Here is a 19,351-nt window from a genome sequence, read left to right as displayed (position 1 = left end):
ATGACGAAACACTGGAGCATTTTGTCTGCCAATGCCCCGCTTTCGCAAACATCAGATCCCAGTTTTTAGGGAACGACACAATACCAGATCTTAATCAGGTAATTGTATACGACCTGAAACAATTACGGGATTTTGTTAAGGGCACAGAGTTCCCTAAATAAGAATACAGTAGAGTCCCCTTCTTCAAACAAACCTAGTCTAGAGCGCACAACAGCCCTACTTCTGGCTTAAGTGTATGTCCACCAGGGCATGTGGCGGTTACTCGTCCCTCTTTTCAACCTAACCTATACGTCGCAAGTTCCCATGCCGAAAAACAAAACATATGATAATAAATATAGTTTAACATAAAATTTTGTTTTTTCAAAATAGTCTGGCTTAATCCCATTGTTGTTGTTTTAATATTTTAAAACAACTATTTTATTAGTGGAAAAGATTTGGCATTGCTCGCCAAGAGGTAAGGCAGGGAATACTATAGTTTCGATCCACGCCACTGGATCTCATCAGTTCCCTTGTTTCTTGTTTGTGGATATTCTCCACCGAAGTTATTTTTCAATAACTTCTTCAACAAGAAACTTTTTATACCCAAACATCAATCGTCAGCTCGAAGTATAAAGGTAAGCAAAGAAAAAAGTTCAATGAGAAGTTTTTCCTTGGCAACCTCATACAACTCCGACGAAAGTGTCTGCGAAAACAATTCAACCCTCTTCCACTTGTATGTGTCGTCGAGTTTCGACGAATGCACACACCAAAATTGTCTGCTTTACAGCAAAAACAACACACGTCGTGCCAGTGTCTTCAATTTGAAGCATTGTGGCGTTTTTTTATTGGGATAGCGTTTGCAATTTTGTTTTTTCAAAATAGTCTGGCTTAATCCCATTGTTGTTGTTTTAATATTTTAAAACAACTATTTTATTAGTGGAAAAGATTTGGCATTGCTCGCCAAGGGGTAAGGCAGGGAATACTATAGTTTCGATCCACGCCACTGGATCTCATCAGTTCCCTTGTTTCCTGTTTGTGGATATTCTCCACCGAAGTTATTTTTCAATAACTTCTTCAACAAGAAACTTTTTATACCAAAACATCAATCGTCAGCTCGAAGTATAAAGGTAAGCAAAGAAAAAAGTTCAATGAGAAGTTTTTGAGGTTGCCAAGGAAAAACTTCTCATTGAACTTTTTTCTTTGCTTACCTTTATACTTCGAGCTGACGATTGAACTTTTATATAAATACTTGTAATAACTCGATCAAGGCCACATTTTTGAATACAGTAAAGTCCCGATAATTTTAACTGTCATCATTTGGCGGACAATGCCAAATTTTCTCCACTAATACATTCGTTGTTTAAAATATTAAAACAACAATAGGATAAAGGCAGTCTATTTCGCAAAAACAACAACTGCTATCCAAATAAAAAAAACACCACCGAAAATCTGAAGAAATATATTTTACTTTTTGTTGACGATCGTTCATCATCTTCAGGGATCTGCATTTTAAAACGCAATCTTTCATTACAACAAGTTAAATATTAAATCTAACACAATCAAATTACATGAATTTTTGGAAGAGTATCCGTTCCTTTCTAGTGGTAACGTCAAACTAAGTTTTCTTTCGTCCGTGTTTATGCACTAAGTTTCTATACATATGCGCACAGTGGTCTGTGTCTGTTTTATAATTGATTCTTTTGTCATTCGGTATGTTAATAATGTGTAGCATCTCTAAAGTAAAGCGTCTTTTATAGTTATTTTCCGTTGCTAGTATCTCCAAATTGGGTTTATGTCCAGTTAATGTACAATGCGCTCCTAATGCTGTCTTCTGTTCTACAGGTTTGTCAGGTTTTGATCGGACTTGTGTCCAGAAAGTCTTGTCTTCAGTTTGGTTTTTGTCGTGGCAACATATACCTTATGGCATATGTTGGTTTCGTCCCCATTACATCTTATATATTAAATTGCACCTGTCCTCGTTTTTAGTCGTTGTTTTTGTATTGCTGAACATATTGTTAACATTGCTATTAGTTTTTAAAGCTAGTTGGTAGTATTGTCTATTACATGTGTTTGATTTGCAGTGCCGCTCGGAAAATCCAGGGATGTACGTTACTGGTTTGTATCTTCTTCCTTCTTCTGTTTCTTTCTTTATATGCTTTGTTTTGAAATGTTTGATTAAATCGTTAATGGTTTTGTGTGGAAATTCATTTTTGGTCAGTATTTGGCGTATTTTCAGCTCATTTGCGGGATGAAATTCTGGGTCACTTATACTAAACTAGCAAAATGCCCGCTACTTCGTATGCGGAAAGGATATAAAAAAAAAACAAATAAACAATATATAATATGGAAATGACAAACACTGAAAATTTGGTCGCACTAATACCAATTTTAATCAATATTTATTTTTATCTTAGTACTGTACGTACCCCTTAAGTTCGTTTATAAAAAAGATCAGCCGTATCTCACCCTTACACATTAACAGCGAGATCAACGTTGCACACCAATACACACCCTAACTCCAAAAAATAAAAATTCCAGCACTGTCCCTACACCCAAAAACAAATTGAGTACCATTAATTAATTTTCGTATACTTATGGTACGTATTTCGACGACATATCTCAGCCATACACGGACATTAATACAAAATAATTACAGTAAATTCCATAATAATTACAGTAATTCCAAATCTCAAGATTCCAGCTGTATCCGTTCGTCCAATTCCAAATTGTACCAAACTTAGTATCAAGTCGAACTCTTCGTACCCATAAGTAAGATTTTCCAAAACTACCTCAATCCTTCACTTTAGTAGTAATCTTACTTCCAAATTTCAGGATTCAAACTCTATCCGTTAAACCAAATTAAAATTGTACTAAATTTAGAACAATTTAGAATTTTCGTACCAATTTTCAAAACTTTCTCAACGCAACAGGGCTACAATAATCATACTTTCAAATTGCAGGATTCCACCGCTGTCCGTTCACCTACATACAAATTGTACTAAATTTAGTACCATTTAGTGCTTTTCGTAACCATAAGTTTGCTTTTTCAAAACAACCTGAATCCTACTCTTCGACTGTAATCGTAATTCCAAATTTCAGGATTCCAGCTCTATTAATTCACCCGAATCCAAATTGTATCAAATTTAGTACCATTTCTTTCCCAAACAAAAATTTCAGGATTCCAGCTCTACCCGTTCACCCAAATCCACATTGTACCATATTTAGTACCATTTAGTACTTCTCGTACGCACACGTACGACTTTTCAAAATTTCCTCAATACTACACTCCTACAGTAATCCTAATTCCTAATTCCAACACTATCCGTTTACTAAAATTCAAATTGTACCGAATTTAGTGCTTTCTGTACCCATAAGTACGAATTTCCAAAACTACCTCAATTCTACTGTCCGACAGTAATCTTAGTTCCAAATTTCAGAATTCCAGCTTTATCCGTTCATCCAAATCCAAATTGTACCAAATTTAGTACCATTTAGTACTTTTCGTACTCAAAGGTACGAATTTCTAAAACTATCTCAATCCTACACCCCTACAGTAATCTTAATTCAAAACTTTAGGATTCCAGCTCTATCCGTTCACCCAAATCCAAATTTAGTACTGCTCGTAATCATAAATACGAACTTCCAAAACCATTTCCTTATTTCAACGCCATTTCCCAACCTTGATACTTAAAATTCAGGATTCCAGTTCTATCCGTTCACCCAAATCCAAATTGTAATAAATTTAGTACCATTTAGTACTTTTCGTACACATAAATACGAATTTCCAAAATTTCCCCAATCCTATGATCCAACAGTAATCTCAATTTCAAATTTCAGGATTCCAGCTCTGTCCGTTCACTCGAATCCCTATTGTACCAAATTTAGTACTTTTCGAACACATAAGTACGAATTTCCAAAACCACCCTCATATCTCAGTCCTACACTTCACAGTAATCTTAATTCCAAATTTCAGGTTTCCAGCTACATACATACGTTCACCCAAATCCAAATTGTACTAAATTTAGTACCATTTAGTACTTTTCGTACCCATAAGTACGAATTTTCAAAACTACCTCAATTCTACACCCCACCAGTAATCTCCATTCCAAATTTCGAGATTCCAACTATATCCGTTCACCCAAATCCCCATTGTCCCAAATTTAGTACCATTTAGTACTTTTCATTCACATAAGTAAGAATTTCCAAAACTTCCCCAGTCCTACACTCCAACAGTAATATCAATTCCAAATTTCAGGAATCCAGCTCTATCCGTTCACTCAAATCCAAATTGTACTAAATTTAGTACCAATTATTACTTTTCGTACACTCAAGTTTCCAAAAACCCTTTGGTGCATCTTTCTTACTCTTCATCAGTGATCCTCAGTCCAAATTTGAGGAATCAAGCCCTATCCGTTCACCCAAATCGAAACTGTACCAAATTTAGTGCTAGTTAGTATTTTTCGTACCCTATGTACGAATTTCCAAAACTTCCACAATATTAAACTCCACCAGTAATCTCAGTTCCAAATTTAGAGATTCCAGCGCTATCCGTTCACCCAAATCCCCATTATACAAAATTTAGTTCCATTTAGTACTTTCCGTACACATAAGTACTAATTTCCAAAACCACCTTCATATCTCAATCCTACACTTCAACAGTAATATTAATTCCAAATTTCAGGTTTCCAGCTCTATCCGTTCATTCAAATCCAAATTGTACTAAATTTAGCACCATTTAGTACTTTTCGTACCCATAAGTACGAATTTTCAAAACTACCTCAATCCTACACCCCACCAGTAATCTCAATTCCAAATTTCGAGATTCCAGCTATTATCCGTTCACCCAAATCCCCATTGTATCAAATTTAGTACCATTTAGTACTTTTCATACACATAAGTACGAATTTCCAAAAGTTCTTCAATCCTACACTCCAACAGTAATCTCAATTCCAAATATCAGGATTCCAGCTCTATCCGTTCACCCAAATCCCTATTGTACCAAATTTAGTACTATTTAGTACTTTTCGTACACATAAGCACGAATTTCCAAAACTACCCTCATATCTCAATCCTACACTACAACAGTAACCTTAATTCCAAATTTCAGGTTTCCAGCTCTTTACGTTCACCCAAATCTAAATTGTACTAAATTTAGTACTTTTCGTACACATGATTGGTAATTTTCCAAACCATTTCCTTTTAGAAGCACCACTTCCCAACCTTGATTTCCATACCAAATTCCTATATTCCTGGGGCCTATTATTGATTTCATTCAAATTACAGATTTTGAAATTGAAAATTGAATAGTTATGACTGTACATCTCCATATACGATAAAATTCTTAATTGCAAATAAATCGTGGTAATATGCACAATTCTATTGCACTTTCATTGATTTGCAAACATTTAGTTATTACCAAAAAGTCAGGTCCATACAGTTTTTAGTTGTTGTTATTTCTGGCCGATTTCTGAATTTATTCCCCTAATGTTGTCTTCAACAGCAACTCATTTGTTCATTTGCGTAATTGATGTTTATACCAGGGTTTCGGAGTCGGAGTCGGAGTCGGAGTCTACGAGTCGAAGTCGAGCAATTTTGCTGGAGTCGGAGTCGGAGTCTGAGTCGAAAAAAATAACTCGACTCCGACTCCGGGCAAATTTTTTTCCACGTTATAGAAATATAACATTAAATTTGGAACAAGAACATTTTTTTAAAAATCATTATTTATTTTAAAAAAGGGTATAAGAAAATATATAGGCAAATTATATATTATACTAAGTTAAAGGACAATTCACAGGATATTTACTATCCTCTGAAGTGTAGTCTATTCATCCCATTTTGTTGATCCAATTGATTCGTTACATTTTTGCAAACAAAAGTAACGTTCTATGAAAATCGAAGAAGTCTTACTGGTCTTCTCACAAAGGTCTATTGGTATTGTCATCTTGTTTTTTATGAGAAGTCATCCTTGTCTTCAATTAAAGACATTGTGGTCTCTATGGGAAATCTTACTGAATACCCTGTGACACAAAATGGAAGTTAATATCTGGGGGAGGAAAATTCCTTTTGGGAATGAAAGCCCCAATTGAGAACCCCAAAGGATGACATAGCTGAAATTTCTAAGACTGGACATAATGATTTTTTTGATCGACCCCCATCATATCTAGCTTTATATCTCTATTTGGAGATATTGTTTAATCATTTCAGTTAAATAGAATGAGGACCTTTCTGTCGAATATGCTATCGTTCTAGCTCAGTTCCTTCCATGTCTTTTTTGATCTTGAACTCAAAAAGTAAAACAAAATGTAATTTTCTACAAAAATGTTCCACCGAACATTATATGAAGGTTTCCCATATCCAAGAAATCGATATTGTTACGTTTTACCCGTTACTTTCTCAAAAAAAAAAAACATATGTTTATGCATTTCGGTAAATTTCGCATATTCTATTAACTATATATGAAATTCGGATGGTTACGCTATATATACTATATATATATACTCAATGAGGGATTTAGATGTAGACGTTCAAATAACCAGATCTGTCCACCAGGAACAGATATAGTTCTGTGTATCCGAGTTTTCTACACAATCAATAGCATACGAAATTCAACGAAATACATAATTATAGAGTTTTCATGAGAAAATATCGGGTAAAATTGATAAAGGACAATGAAAACATGACAATGTCGAATTCTTGTCCTAGTGGACCGACCCTATATAAAAATTTCCTAGCAACGTTTGTGTAGAATATTTTCATGCACGAAATCTCATCGTTTGCTAACTTTTCAGATCCAAAAAACATTCATCTGCCTACGTGCTGAGTGGTGTAAACAATATATCTCAAATATTTCAATAAAATTATCCACTCCACACCAAAGTCCAAAATGTGAGCGCTGAATTTTAGTTTAAGGGGTGATCCCTATTTATAAATTTCAGAAATGGTCAAATTTTTAAGTCGATCGGAATAATATTGCCTCAGTATAAGCGTTGGATGGGAACAATTTATTTTATTTTGTATGCAGCATATAAACTGTGTATTTCTAGAAATCGGCCTTACGATTTGTATTTCCCCATCATTTTCACATATTTTGAAAGCTTAAAGATTTTCTCACGCGGAAGAATTCCTTCCAGAATATACTCGTGTAAAAACTTTCTAACTTTGCTATTTTTCAATGTAAGATTCGGCAGAAACAGTTTTGATATGTTCGAATGTATTCGAACGAATGCCCTTTCTAATGAATATGTAAGGAAAAACTAACACATTAGCCTATATAGGCCAAAATATAGGAAAAAGTTAAACATTTTTGCACATTTTATTCATTTTTAGTGGAGTCACTCTCGGAGTCGACCCGGAGTCTGAGTCGGAGTCGGAGTCGTGAAAAAAACTCGCCTGGAGTCGGAGTCGGAGTCGAGCCAAAAATACCTCGACTCCGAAACCCTGGTTTATACACCATTATCACCAACTGCGACATCTGTTGCAATGGAAGATAACAAATGTCTTGTCTTTCTATTATTTAGTGGTTTACGATAAAATAAGTGCGCCTAGAAGTAAACTACAAAATTTGAAATTATGTGTGATCTCTTACGATATCAAGAAGTTATGGTATTGTTAATTTTACACATGTCTTGCAGAGGGCCAACTAAGTGAATAAGTACGTAATAGTAATGAAAAATAAGGAAAAACAAAAGTTGTTGTCATTTTTTGTGGTTCCAGGACGAATTTTCTAAAACCCGGCCTTATCTCGCACATTTGCATCAACAGTGACCCACTGGTTAAATTTCAAGCTCCTAGCTTTAGCCGTTTTGGCTGGGCGTTGATGATGTGTCAGTCAGTCAGTCAGTCAGTCAATCACTTATCACCAAGCTCATTTATATATATAGATATTCTATTGATGAAGTTTATAGCTGTGTTTATTTTTGTACGTCGTGGGTGTTTGGAATGAAAACTGATCAGTCGTCCAGATGCCGTTGATCTTTGATACCAATCTAACATAATAGTATTGCCTTGTCGAATAATGACTGCGTCCAAGTACGGCAATTTATTATTTTCTTCGAGTTCGTGCGTAAATTGTATGCTCTTGTCAAATGAATTTAATGCTCTTAAAGTATTTTCGACTTCCGTTCGCTTCACTATACAAAATATATCATCTACGTACTTGGTTAATAACTTTGGTTTCGTCGTCAGTTTTTTCAATTTAGGGTCTAATAACTCCTCCATTACTATGTCTGCAATTATCGGTGACGCTGGAGAACCCATGGGAAGCCCCTTTATTTGTTCGTACACCTTGTCTTCGTATAAGAAATATCGTGAGTCTTTTATGCAAAGAGTCAGTATTTCTAAAAATAAATCTTTTGTGTATTTTTGTGCATTCTTTGAGTACATCCCATTTTTCATTAATCGTCTTTACAGCTAAATTTATCGGTACGCTTGGGAAGAGAGAAATTACGTCAAAGGATATTAAGATTTCATCGTCGTTTATGTTTATATTTCCAATTTAAGTTCTAAGATCTAACGCGTCCTTAATGTTAAATGTCGAGTCCTTTGTTAGATGTTTAAGTATCTCCACAATATATTTTGAAAGACCATATACGGGTGAATTTATCGAGGAACAAATAGGTCGAAAAGGTGTTCTATCTTTGTGGACTTTCGGAGGCCGTAAATCCTCGGTGCAATCGCTGTGTTTGTTGTTAATTTGTTTTTCTCGATAGCGTCTTTAACATTCATGTTGTATAATTTGTCAATTAATTTATTATTTTTATTTTGCAGTGCCGTAGTTGGATCCCTTTTTTGTCTTCTGTATGTGCACATGTCTTGTAGAATATTTTTCATTTTAGTTTCATAATCATTTTTATACATGGCCACGGTCCACAGTGCTGCCGCTTCCATACAAAAGTGGACAAAAATAGAAGGAGTTGACCTAGGTTGATGAATTTTTGCACAAGTACTTATAAGGGCATAGTAATGAAAAATTTCAACTTTGGTCCATATCGGTTCAGATTTGGATATAGCCCCCATATATATCTTTCCCCGATTTTGCTATAACTCGGTCAATTTTGATCGAATAGACTTCAAATTTAATATGTTATATTTTCTTGGGCCCATGAGTAGCTCTACCGATTCTCACAAAAATCGCATCAGATTTGGATATAGTCCCCATATATATCTTTCCCCGATTTTGCTATAGCCTATATCCTAATCTGTACCGATTTTTGCGAAATCAAATCAAAATCGGTAAAACTGAACAGTGGCCTGAGGAAACATACCATGTTAAATTTGAAGGCTATTCATCAAAAATTGAGGGATTTATAGCAAAATCGGGGAAAGATATATGTATATGGGAGCTATATCCAAATCTGAACCGATTTTTACGAAAATCGGTGAAACTACTCGGGAGCATAAGAAAATATCACATGTAAAATTTGAAGGCTTTTCGACTAAAATTGACAGAGTTATAGCAAAATCGGGGAAAGATATATATGGGGGCTATATCCAAATCTGAACCGATTTTTGTGAAAATCAGTGTAGCTATTCAGGGGCCTAAGAAAATAACACGTATTAAATTTGAAGGCTATTCGATTAAAATTGACCGAGTTATAGCTAAATCGGTAAAATATATATATGGGGGTAATGTAAAATCTGAACCGATATATCTCAGAAGGTTGCAGGGATGGGCAGAAACTTTTTGCACATTTTTATTTGGAAGAGATGGCCAATTAACGGAAAACAAGAGCCGAGGTGGCAATAGGTGTCAATCAAAAGATATGCTCTACTAAATAATAAGAATTTGAATTTTTTTTATCAAATTTAAATTTTGATTTCTTGATAACGGTACATTGCCCACGTGCTGTTGATATCAACTTTTTGTACGAAAATTTTATATTTATAGCCCACCCATCAAATCCCCATCCAAAACTTTTAATTTTAATTTAATTTGCTTTCTCTTGGGCCAAAATTCTCTTTACCCACAACAAAAACAACGTTCCCTCTGTTTAACATAATAGCAGAAGGAGAAGATTGTATACAAACGTTGGAGAATAGGGAACAACAAGAGAAAGCCAGAATAAACCTAGTTACTCTTATGAACGAACACACAAGAAACCGCACATCAGGAAAAAGAGATCGGTTTATTCTGAATACAGTGGGCCAAACAGCAACGTTCTTAAAACATAACAAACATATATTGATACTCAATGCAGATAAGGGCGGAAAAACAGTGGTTCTTTCAAAAACAGACTACGAGTCAAAAATGACCGAAATATTATCTGACATGTGCACGTATAAACGCGTAAGGAAAGACCCTACAACGTCATTGCAAAAAAAAGAACAATAAACTTGTAATAAAATTATTTGATCTTAATGTTATAACTGAAGGAGAAAAACAAAAACTAATAAGTAAAACTTCCCTTTCACCAAAAATTTATGGACTGCCTAAAATCCACAAAGATGGAACTCCTTTGCGCCCTATATGTTCCTTCGTAAATTCTCCGACATACGAACTTTCAAGGTATATGGCAAATATTCTAAAAGTACTAACTAGTAATTCTAAATACAATATTAAAGACGCGATAGATTTCAAATCAAGTATAAATAAACAAAGTATTGAAGATGATGAAATGTTAATATCGTTCGACGTCGTTTCCCTTTTCCCAAGTGTCCCAGTTAACTTAGCGATCGATACTATAAAAGAAAATTGGACAATTATTAAGGACCACACACACATCCCAATGAACCTTTTCATTGAAATATTAACTACATGCATTAAGGATGCAAGATATTTTTTATACAAGGACAAGGTATTCGAGCAGCTTAAAGGGATGCCAATGGGATCACCAATATCTCCAGTTATCGCAGACATCATAATGGAAAAACTTCTCGACGATTCCTTAGAAAAACTAACCATAAAACCAAAATTTGTAACAAAATATGTCGACGACATATTTTGTGTGATTAAAAAAGACGAAGTAGAAAACACATTAAACGATCTAAATAGTTTCAACAGACAAATACGCTTTACCATGGAAGGTGAATCAAACAACCAATTGCCATACCTTGACGCCATAATACACAGGCAGAATAATATATTATTATTGGACTGGTATCAAAAGCCAACTGCCTCCGGTAGGATCATCAACTACCACTCAAAACATCCTCGCAGAATGAAAATCAATACGGCTACAAATTTTATTAACAGAGTATTGAGCATAAGTGACAAGAAGTTTCACACCAAAAACAAAATGAAAATTAAAACCATTCTAAAAATGAATGATTTTCCCTCAAAAACTATCAACGGTTTGATTAAACATGTAGAGAACAACAGATCTGACAAAAACGTTCAAAAAGTCGAAAAAATATACAAAAGATCTACATATATCCCAGGTTTTTCCGAGAGGTTTTCACACTCCAATTTATATAATAATGAAAAGTATCAATTAGCTTTCAAAAGCAGCAACACCAACAACAACTTTTTTAGTAAAATAAAATCAAAAATTCCACGTGAAGAAAAATCGAATGTAGTCTATAAAATTAAATGCAACGGTGACGGATCCAACATATGTAAACAAACATATGTTGGAACAACAAAAACTAAGCTCAAAACCAGGCTCAGCTGTCATAAATCAGATCAAAAAGCTAAAAACAAACCTCTAGAGCAGAAAACGGCTCTCGCAGCCCATTGTGCCAAAGAAGGACACACACCAAATTTCAAAGATGTAGATATTTTGGCTCAGGAGAACAACTACAAACGCAGATTTATATTAGAAATGTTACATATCGTCAATGTACCTGCAGAAAACAGAATGAATTACAAGTCTGACACGGAACACTGTGCGCAGATTTATAGGAGCACAATAGAAAAGCATCAAAAACTTTAGTTGGCAAGTTATTCTCAACAGACGAGGATGAAAAAACGGTAGCAGTTTAACAACAATTAGTTGCAATACAATGTAATTATTATATGATTTGTTTTATATAATTATGTAAGAAAATGTTATTTGTTTCTCTTTAAAGTGAATAAAATCCCTGATGATGACTATCGACGATAGTCGAAATATCGGATATTAAAAATAAAAACTAAAAACCGAAAATGTTCTGTTTTTAATTTTTTATGACCTTAAGCCAAACTATTAGAAGAAGAAAATTTTATCATCAAACTTTTTAGAAAATGTTATTTTAAAAAGTGTCTAATTTTCATGTGATTACCGCTGGGAAATATTTTTTCATATTTCAAGGGCTATAACTTCATTATGGATGCACATATCGACAAAATTCTTTCAGATTCGTTGTATGGGATGTGTTTACTGTAAGAAAAAATCGTGAACATATGTAAAAGTTAACATCACAATTTTTGATTTTTGTCCACGAGGCAACACTGTGCGGTCTTCCCTCCCTTATCTGCATTCAATATTAATATGTCTTTGTTTTCTTTTATAAATCGTTTTGTTTTACCCACTGTGTCAATTATGATTCTATCTCTAATGCTCAATTTGTTATGTTTTAAGTGGTCGTCGATGAGAGAGACTACTTTTATTCTGGCATTTTCTTGCTCTTCTTTGTTGTCCAATGTTTGAATGCAATCTTCACTCTCTGCGATTACATTTAGTAAGGGGAAGCTTGTTTTTGTTGTCGGCAAAGCATACTTCGGTCCCATAAACAACAGCCACTGAACATCGTAAGGTATGTTTACATTGGTTTTGTTAGTGAACCACTCGTCGTGTTGTTGTATGTTAAGTGCTGCTTGTTCTTTTTGCTTCAGTGCTTGATATTTGTTGAAGTTTCTCGTCTTGTTGCTGTTGTCATATTTCATACGAAGAATATTTTCGCTCTCCATGTAAATATTAAAGTCATTCTCATCCATTACGTTGTGAAGTTTCTCTTTTGTTGTTGAAAGTCTAATTTTTTTATTGTGGACTTCTTTATGTTTTTGTTGTATTAGAAGTTTTAAGATTTTTATGTGGAAATTGTAGTTGTACGTTTTTAAGATTGACAGCAAATTTGGCGGTATTTTGTCATTTGTTTTAAAGATGTTGTATGTGTGTTTTGTTGTGTTTTCTATCAATTTTGGTATTATTCCAAAGTTTCTACATTTAATGAGGAATGTTGTTGATGCTTTCAAGCATGATGATTTCTTGTTATGTTTGGAATATACTTTGGTGTTGTTGATCGTGTTTGTGTCATATTTGTCTTTTATCTGTTTGTATAAATGCATTTTTAAAAAACTTCTTCTTTCTTACTCTTTGCTTTTTGCGGTGTGCCTAACGTGTGTTATGTTGTTGTTTGTTATTGTTGCCCTGTTGAATTCTAATTTTTGTTGACGAAAGTCCACAAAAATTGAACACCTTTACGACCTATTTGTTCTTCGATAAATTCACCCGTATATTTGCAGACATAGTAATGGAGGAGTTATTAGACGCTACATTGAAAAAAATTGACGACGAAACCAAAGTTATTAACGAAGTACGTAGATGATATATTTTGTATAGTGAAGAGAACGGAAGTCGAAAATACTTTAAGAGCATTAAATTTATTTGACAAGAGCATACAATTTACGCACGAACTCGAAGAAAATAATAAATTACCATACTTGGACGTAGTCATTATTCGACAAGGCAATACTATTAAGTTAGATTGGTATCAAAAACCAACGGCATCTGGACGATTGATAAATTTTCATTACAAACACCCACGACGTACAAAAATAAACACAGCTACAAACTTCATCAATAGAATATTTAGTATAAGTGACCCAGAATTTCATCCCGCAAATGAGCTGAAAATACGCCAAATACTGACCAAAAATGAATTTCCACACAAAACCATTAACGATTTAATCAAACATTTCAAAACGAAGCATATAAAGAAAGAAACAGAAGAAGGAAGAAGATACAAACCAGTAACGTACATCCCTGGATTTTCCGAGCGGCTCTGCAAATCAAACACATATAATAGACAATACTACCAACTAGCTTTAAAAACTAATAACAATGTTAAGAATATGTTCAGCAATACAAAAACAACGACTAAAAAAGAGGACAGATGCAATTTAATATATAAGATATAATGGGGACAAAACCAACATATGCCATAAGGATATGTTGGCACGACAAAAACCAAACTGAAGACAAGACTGGACACAAGTCCGATCAAAAACCTGACAAACCTGTAGAACAGAAGACAGCATTAGGAGCGCATTGTACATTAACTGGACATAAACCCAATTTGAAAGATGTGGAGATACTAGCAACGGAAAATAACTGTAAAAGACGCTTTACTTTAGAGATGCTACACATTATTAATATACCGAATAAATCAGATACAAACCACTGTGCGCATATGTATAGAAACTTAGTGCATAAACACGGACGAAAGAAAACTTAGTTTGACGTCACCACTAGAAAGGAACGGATACTCTTCCAAAAATTCATTTAATATGATAGTGTTATATTTAATATTTAACTTGTTGTAATGAAAAATTGTGTTTTTAAAATACAGATCCCTGAAGATGATTGTCGAAGACAATTGAAATATTGGATAAAAATAAAATAACAATTTAACAACAAAAATATCAACAGCTTTTTAATGGCCTTAAGCCAAACGATCGTCAACAAAAATTAGAACTCAACAGGTCAATAATAACAAACAACAAATATATTTTACCATAAGGTCCGTACATTCTATTCAGTCCAGTAAATATTTAAATTAAAAGCCTCAACTTCAATGTACCTACAATGACTGTGAGACGAAGTTCGACGTACGAGCTCAAAAACGGCTAAACCGATTAACTAACATTTGTAGAGAATGTACATGGATGACCCCAGGTGAAAATAGGTTACATATTTCTGCGAATTTGGGGATGCTGTGGGAAGTCCATGCCCTATAATTTAAAATCTTAATATTTGCATAAGTTACGAATGTATAGTTAATACCCGACCAGACTCATTGTTTTACATATGTTATATCTACAAAATTATCTACGCGAGTTATAATATCCCATAGCTCAGTCTCAACATAAGTAAATTTTCTACAACAAGGCTGATATATACTCAAACATATGGCATGCCAATGCGCAACCCACTATCGACAACAATTGTCGATATCGTTCTAGATACACTATTGGATGATGCACTAGAGGAATTACAACATGAAAACATATTTGAAATAATAGACAGAAACGACGTTAAAACTTCTCACCTCATACCATACTAAATTGCAATTTACCTTAGAAGTGGAGAACAACAATACACTGTCGTATTTAGATATGACAATTATCAGAGACAACAGCGAAATTAAAACAATCTGTTACAGTAAACCAACTTCTTCTGGTGTTACAGTACACCAACAATCAACAAAAAACAAAACCAAACAGTTTACAGTGTACCCTTCATACCGAAATTAACAGGTAACAATGCTTTGAGAATAAATGAACATAAAGCAGTCGTAAGAAAAGAAAAATAAAGCACAGCACTATCTCAACATATAAAAGAGAGTGGACATAATGCTAATTTCTCTAATGTAATAATACTTGACAGAGAAAAAAAGAGATAATAAATGATATATGTATGTACTCTCGAAGTTTCGGAATTCAAGAGAGAATATATAACTCTATTAACACCAAAGTGGATAAAGACAATACTAAATTGCAATATTCAGTTGCTATCGTTTAAGTTCACACTGTTCTGTGATTTAGGTTAAGTATTTGCTGCAATATTAAAAAATTATATACATTACTAGTATGTATATACTCAAATAAATAATTATTTATCTAAATTATACAAAATCTTTGTTGTGAAGACCCGTTTTTACATAATAAGAATAATATTTATTAGAAATGCGATAGAAAACTAATTGTCAGTAAACATAAACGAAGAATACCAAATTGCAAGATTGTAGCTATATCCGTTCAAAATATACAATTGGTACCAAATTTTTTAACTTTTCTTACATCGGTGTACGTGGTACATCATTGTAACTCTCCATCAGTGAACCTCGTTTCAAATTTCGGAATTCTTGCTCTGCCCGTTTGCAAATACAAATGGTACCCCATATAGTACTTTTTGTACCCATCTAGCTCGAATTTCCAAAAACCCAGCCTTCTCTCACCCCTACACACCAACAACAACACACAGCCAACGATACATATGCCAGTCACTTACCCATTTATAACTAAGCTCTTTTTTATATTAACACGTTCGCGGACGCAAGCAAATTCAGAGAGGTGAAAAACATGACACCCAATTATTTTCGAAATTAGTTTTTTTGTTTTTATTTATTAATTATTGATTATTATTACTATTTTTATTTATTATAGAATGTATCTTGTTGAAATAAATCGTATTATGTATATTAATAACCAAAACTTAAGATTGTATACAAGTAAATGAACAAAAATTGGCTGACAATGTGAATGCTATAGCATTCACGTCATTTTGCATCGGAATGCTATAGCATTCACGTCCGCGAACGTGTTAAGATTACATATGCACCCGCCTACTACAGCTGTATTATGAATGTTACACCGTAATACATTCTTGTAAACCTCGGAAGAGCAATAGTTTTTCTTTTTCTAACAAATTGACGCCTGCCATTTCGTATGGCTAAGACAGTTCTGAACCTATTTCAAGTAATTTCTTTTAAATTAAGGCGTTCATGATGAATATATCGTATTAGTTCATTCTTTTTTCTAAACGAAATAAAGATAGAAGCAACTATTCAAGCATTTATAACAAACGTGGTTTCATTTAAGTTAGTAATTTCAAGAAATTTTTTAGAAATAAATTATGCATTTCCCAAAAACATTTCATGTGCTCGGGTAAACAATGTTTTATATTGTTATCCTAGTTAGTTTGTTGAAAAGATGCAGAACATAAGATATATATTTATAACATTATACATTATATTTGTTACATATCTTACCTTAACATTTTGTTTCCACTTTTATTTTTCTTCTTCTTTCCGCTAATAGACGCACTACTCAATGAATCTTTAGAGTCAGAATCTGACATGGGTTGCAGTCCTTGTGGGCCATTTTTGTCACGCTCCTCCTAAAATATACATACAGTAAGAGCAAAACATTACATATATTGTAAATTACCTTTAGACTGTCCTGAAAACTTGATGCTTGGTATTGGGCATATTTTGCAATAGTTGTGTGAGATCTATGTGATATACAGGCCCAAACACGTTTTGCTTGGGAGGAGTCCCAGTTCTCATCAGGAGGTTGGTGAACCTGCGTTCTTACTTCTACGCTGTGATCAGGATTAGCTTCAACTAAAGTTTTCGTAGAGAATAGACCAAGATCTAATTTCAATGCACCTGCAAGTCCACGAACAACAGCTATCGGATGTTTGAGGCAGAATTCTTGTAATTGTGGGCTGAAAGCATGCTTTTTATTTTCTAAATGTACTGATGGTGTTGGCGGTAATAGCTGTTCTCTTGTTAATCGCTGTGGGGGGCAATCCGGAGGACAAGGGGGTACGGCGTTGTTACTTAAAATTGAACATGGTGGAGGTGGTTCGTCCAAAGATAAGCTTTTGACTGTCGCCGTTATTTGTTTGGAGTCCATATTTATATGAAATCCACTTTTCTTTTGAATATCAACGCTTAGGTCACAAACTTTATTTATTTCGTCACTCAAGATATCACTTTCAGTAATAGATTGTACCTTATCAAGCCGAAACTCATTTTCTATAGGTTCATTAATATTTACTCCCACTTCATCCTTTATACCAATCGTATCATCATTGAAAGTCTTTAAAATATCATCGGTAAATGAAGAAGGTAAATCTTTTTCACATAAAATGTCTTGCAATTCCTGTTCGCTGACGCCTATAATATGTTAATCTTTCATTTAGCCATACTTAAGCTGAACGCAATAGTCATACATACCCAGGTCATTTTGGTTCGGAAATGGATCGTTAGAAACATAATCCTCACATTTCAACGCGTGTGAATCGTCACTTAAACCTTGCGAATTTACTACGGAGAACTGAGATTTTTCAATGGAAAACATACTATTTGTGCTACTTCGTTGAGACAGAAACTGACGTCTTTCTATTGACTTCTGTTGGTTACTTAATTGTTGAAACAATATTTGCTCTTGTTCATTTAAAATTCCCTCCTTTTGCTGTAAATACTTTAGCATTTGTAATTGTTCATTCGATAACGATGATTTGAGTGGTTGGGTTAAAGTTTGATGTTGCAAACCATCGTTGTCTTTCAAACGTTTTATTGTAGCACTTGGATACGGCGGAGGTGGTCCTTGTGCCTAAAAATACGAATATGCACAAAAAATTAAATTTTCCGAAGTTTCATGAACTGCAACATAAAGGAAAGTAGAAGCAGAAAACTGTGAAAAATAAAATCAGTTTTACTTATCGTACTACCATAAAAAAAATCATACACAGATACGTTTAGACAAATAAATATTACACAATTTAAAACTAAACATCGTTAAAATATTAAATTTTAGAACAATAAGTTGACATTAACTGGAAATGGTCAAAGTACGGTTATGAAGAATTAATAACTAAAATTTGATAAAAAAAATATAAATTCTTAACATGTCATAGAGTAGAACTTTTGATTGGTTTCCGTTAAGTGAGCATCTCTTCCGAAGAGATATGTGTTCAAAAAGAACATATTTATACATACATATTTATGTTTACTTAACTTAATTATTTTACTTTTCTTTCATAAGTTAATGTAGTCTCGTTAGTGTCAGCAAAAACTGACCCAGTATAATTTCATTGCAGGCCAATAACCCAAATAAACAACTCGATTTATTTCCTATTAGTTAATGCTTAGTTTACATTAATCATTATGTTGTTTTTCAAAATATTTTATTAAAACAACTTTAATTTATTAGTGGGATGTTTACCAAGGGGTAAGGCAGGGAATACTATAGTTTCAGATCTCGCCACAGATCTTCATCAGTTCCCTTAATTCTTGTTTTTCAACAAGAAACTTTTTATACCCAAGTGTCAATTGCTAGCTCAAATAGATACGTGCGCAAAGAAACACTCTGATCGAGAATTTCTTTGGCACTACCTAAACTCTAGCAACTTCACTTGCAAACAAATCCAAATTTTTCCCACTGCTATGCGTTCGTCGATTCTCGACGAAAAAGCACATAACTAATTTGTTGGTATTGCATACTACAGCAATAAACAACATTTTGACGGTGCCCGGTCTCACAATTAGGAGGGTTGGCGTTTTTTGTTTGGGATGACGACTTCTATTTTGTTTTTCAAAATAGTCAGGCTTAATCCCATAGTTGTTGTTTTAATATTTTATTAAAACAACTTTAATTTATTAGTGGGAAAAAATTGGCGATGTTTACCAAGGGGTAAGGCAGGGAATACTATAGTTTCATATCTCG

At 33.8% G+C, this 19,351-nt stretch overlaps 1 protein-coding gene across 4 annotated transcripts in view; it reads right to left on the bottom strand.

The window, feature by feature from the left end:
* Utx (Utx histone demethylase) overlaps positions 1-19,351 on the bottom strand; it is a 420,122-nt gene that overhangs the window by 115,800 nt on the left and 284,971 nt on the right. For 3 of the 4 annotated variants that reach the window (XM_073968616.1, XM_073968617.1, XM_073968618.1), the window contains 3 exons: positions 17,860-18,238; positions 17,066-17,799; positions 16,888-17,015 (listed from right to left, as the gene is read on the bottom strand). In XM_073968616.1, the coding sequence (XP_073824717.1) occupies positions 16,888-17,015; positions 17,066-17,799; positions 17,860-18,238 (1,241 nt within the window). The remainder of the gene's footprint in view (positions 1-16,887; positions 17,016-17,065; positions 17,800-17,859; positions 18,239-19,351) is intronic. The other variant, XM_073968619.1, reaches the window with a different exon arrangement.

This window comes from Musca autumnalis, unplaced genomic scaffold (assembly GCF_047663935.1).
Source record: "Musca autumnalis isolate F117 unplaced genomic scaffold, ASM4766393v1 scaffold_2, whole genome shotgun sequence".
Lineage (NCBI taxonomy): Eukaryota > Metazoa > Arthropoda > Insecta > Diptera > Muscidae > Musca > Musca autumnalis.
This window is presented reverse-complemented; position numbering and strand designations above follow the sequence as displayed.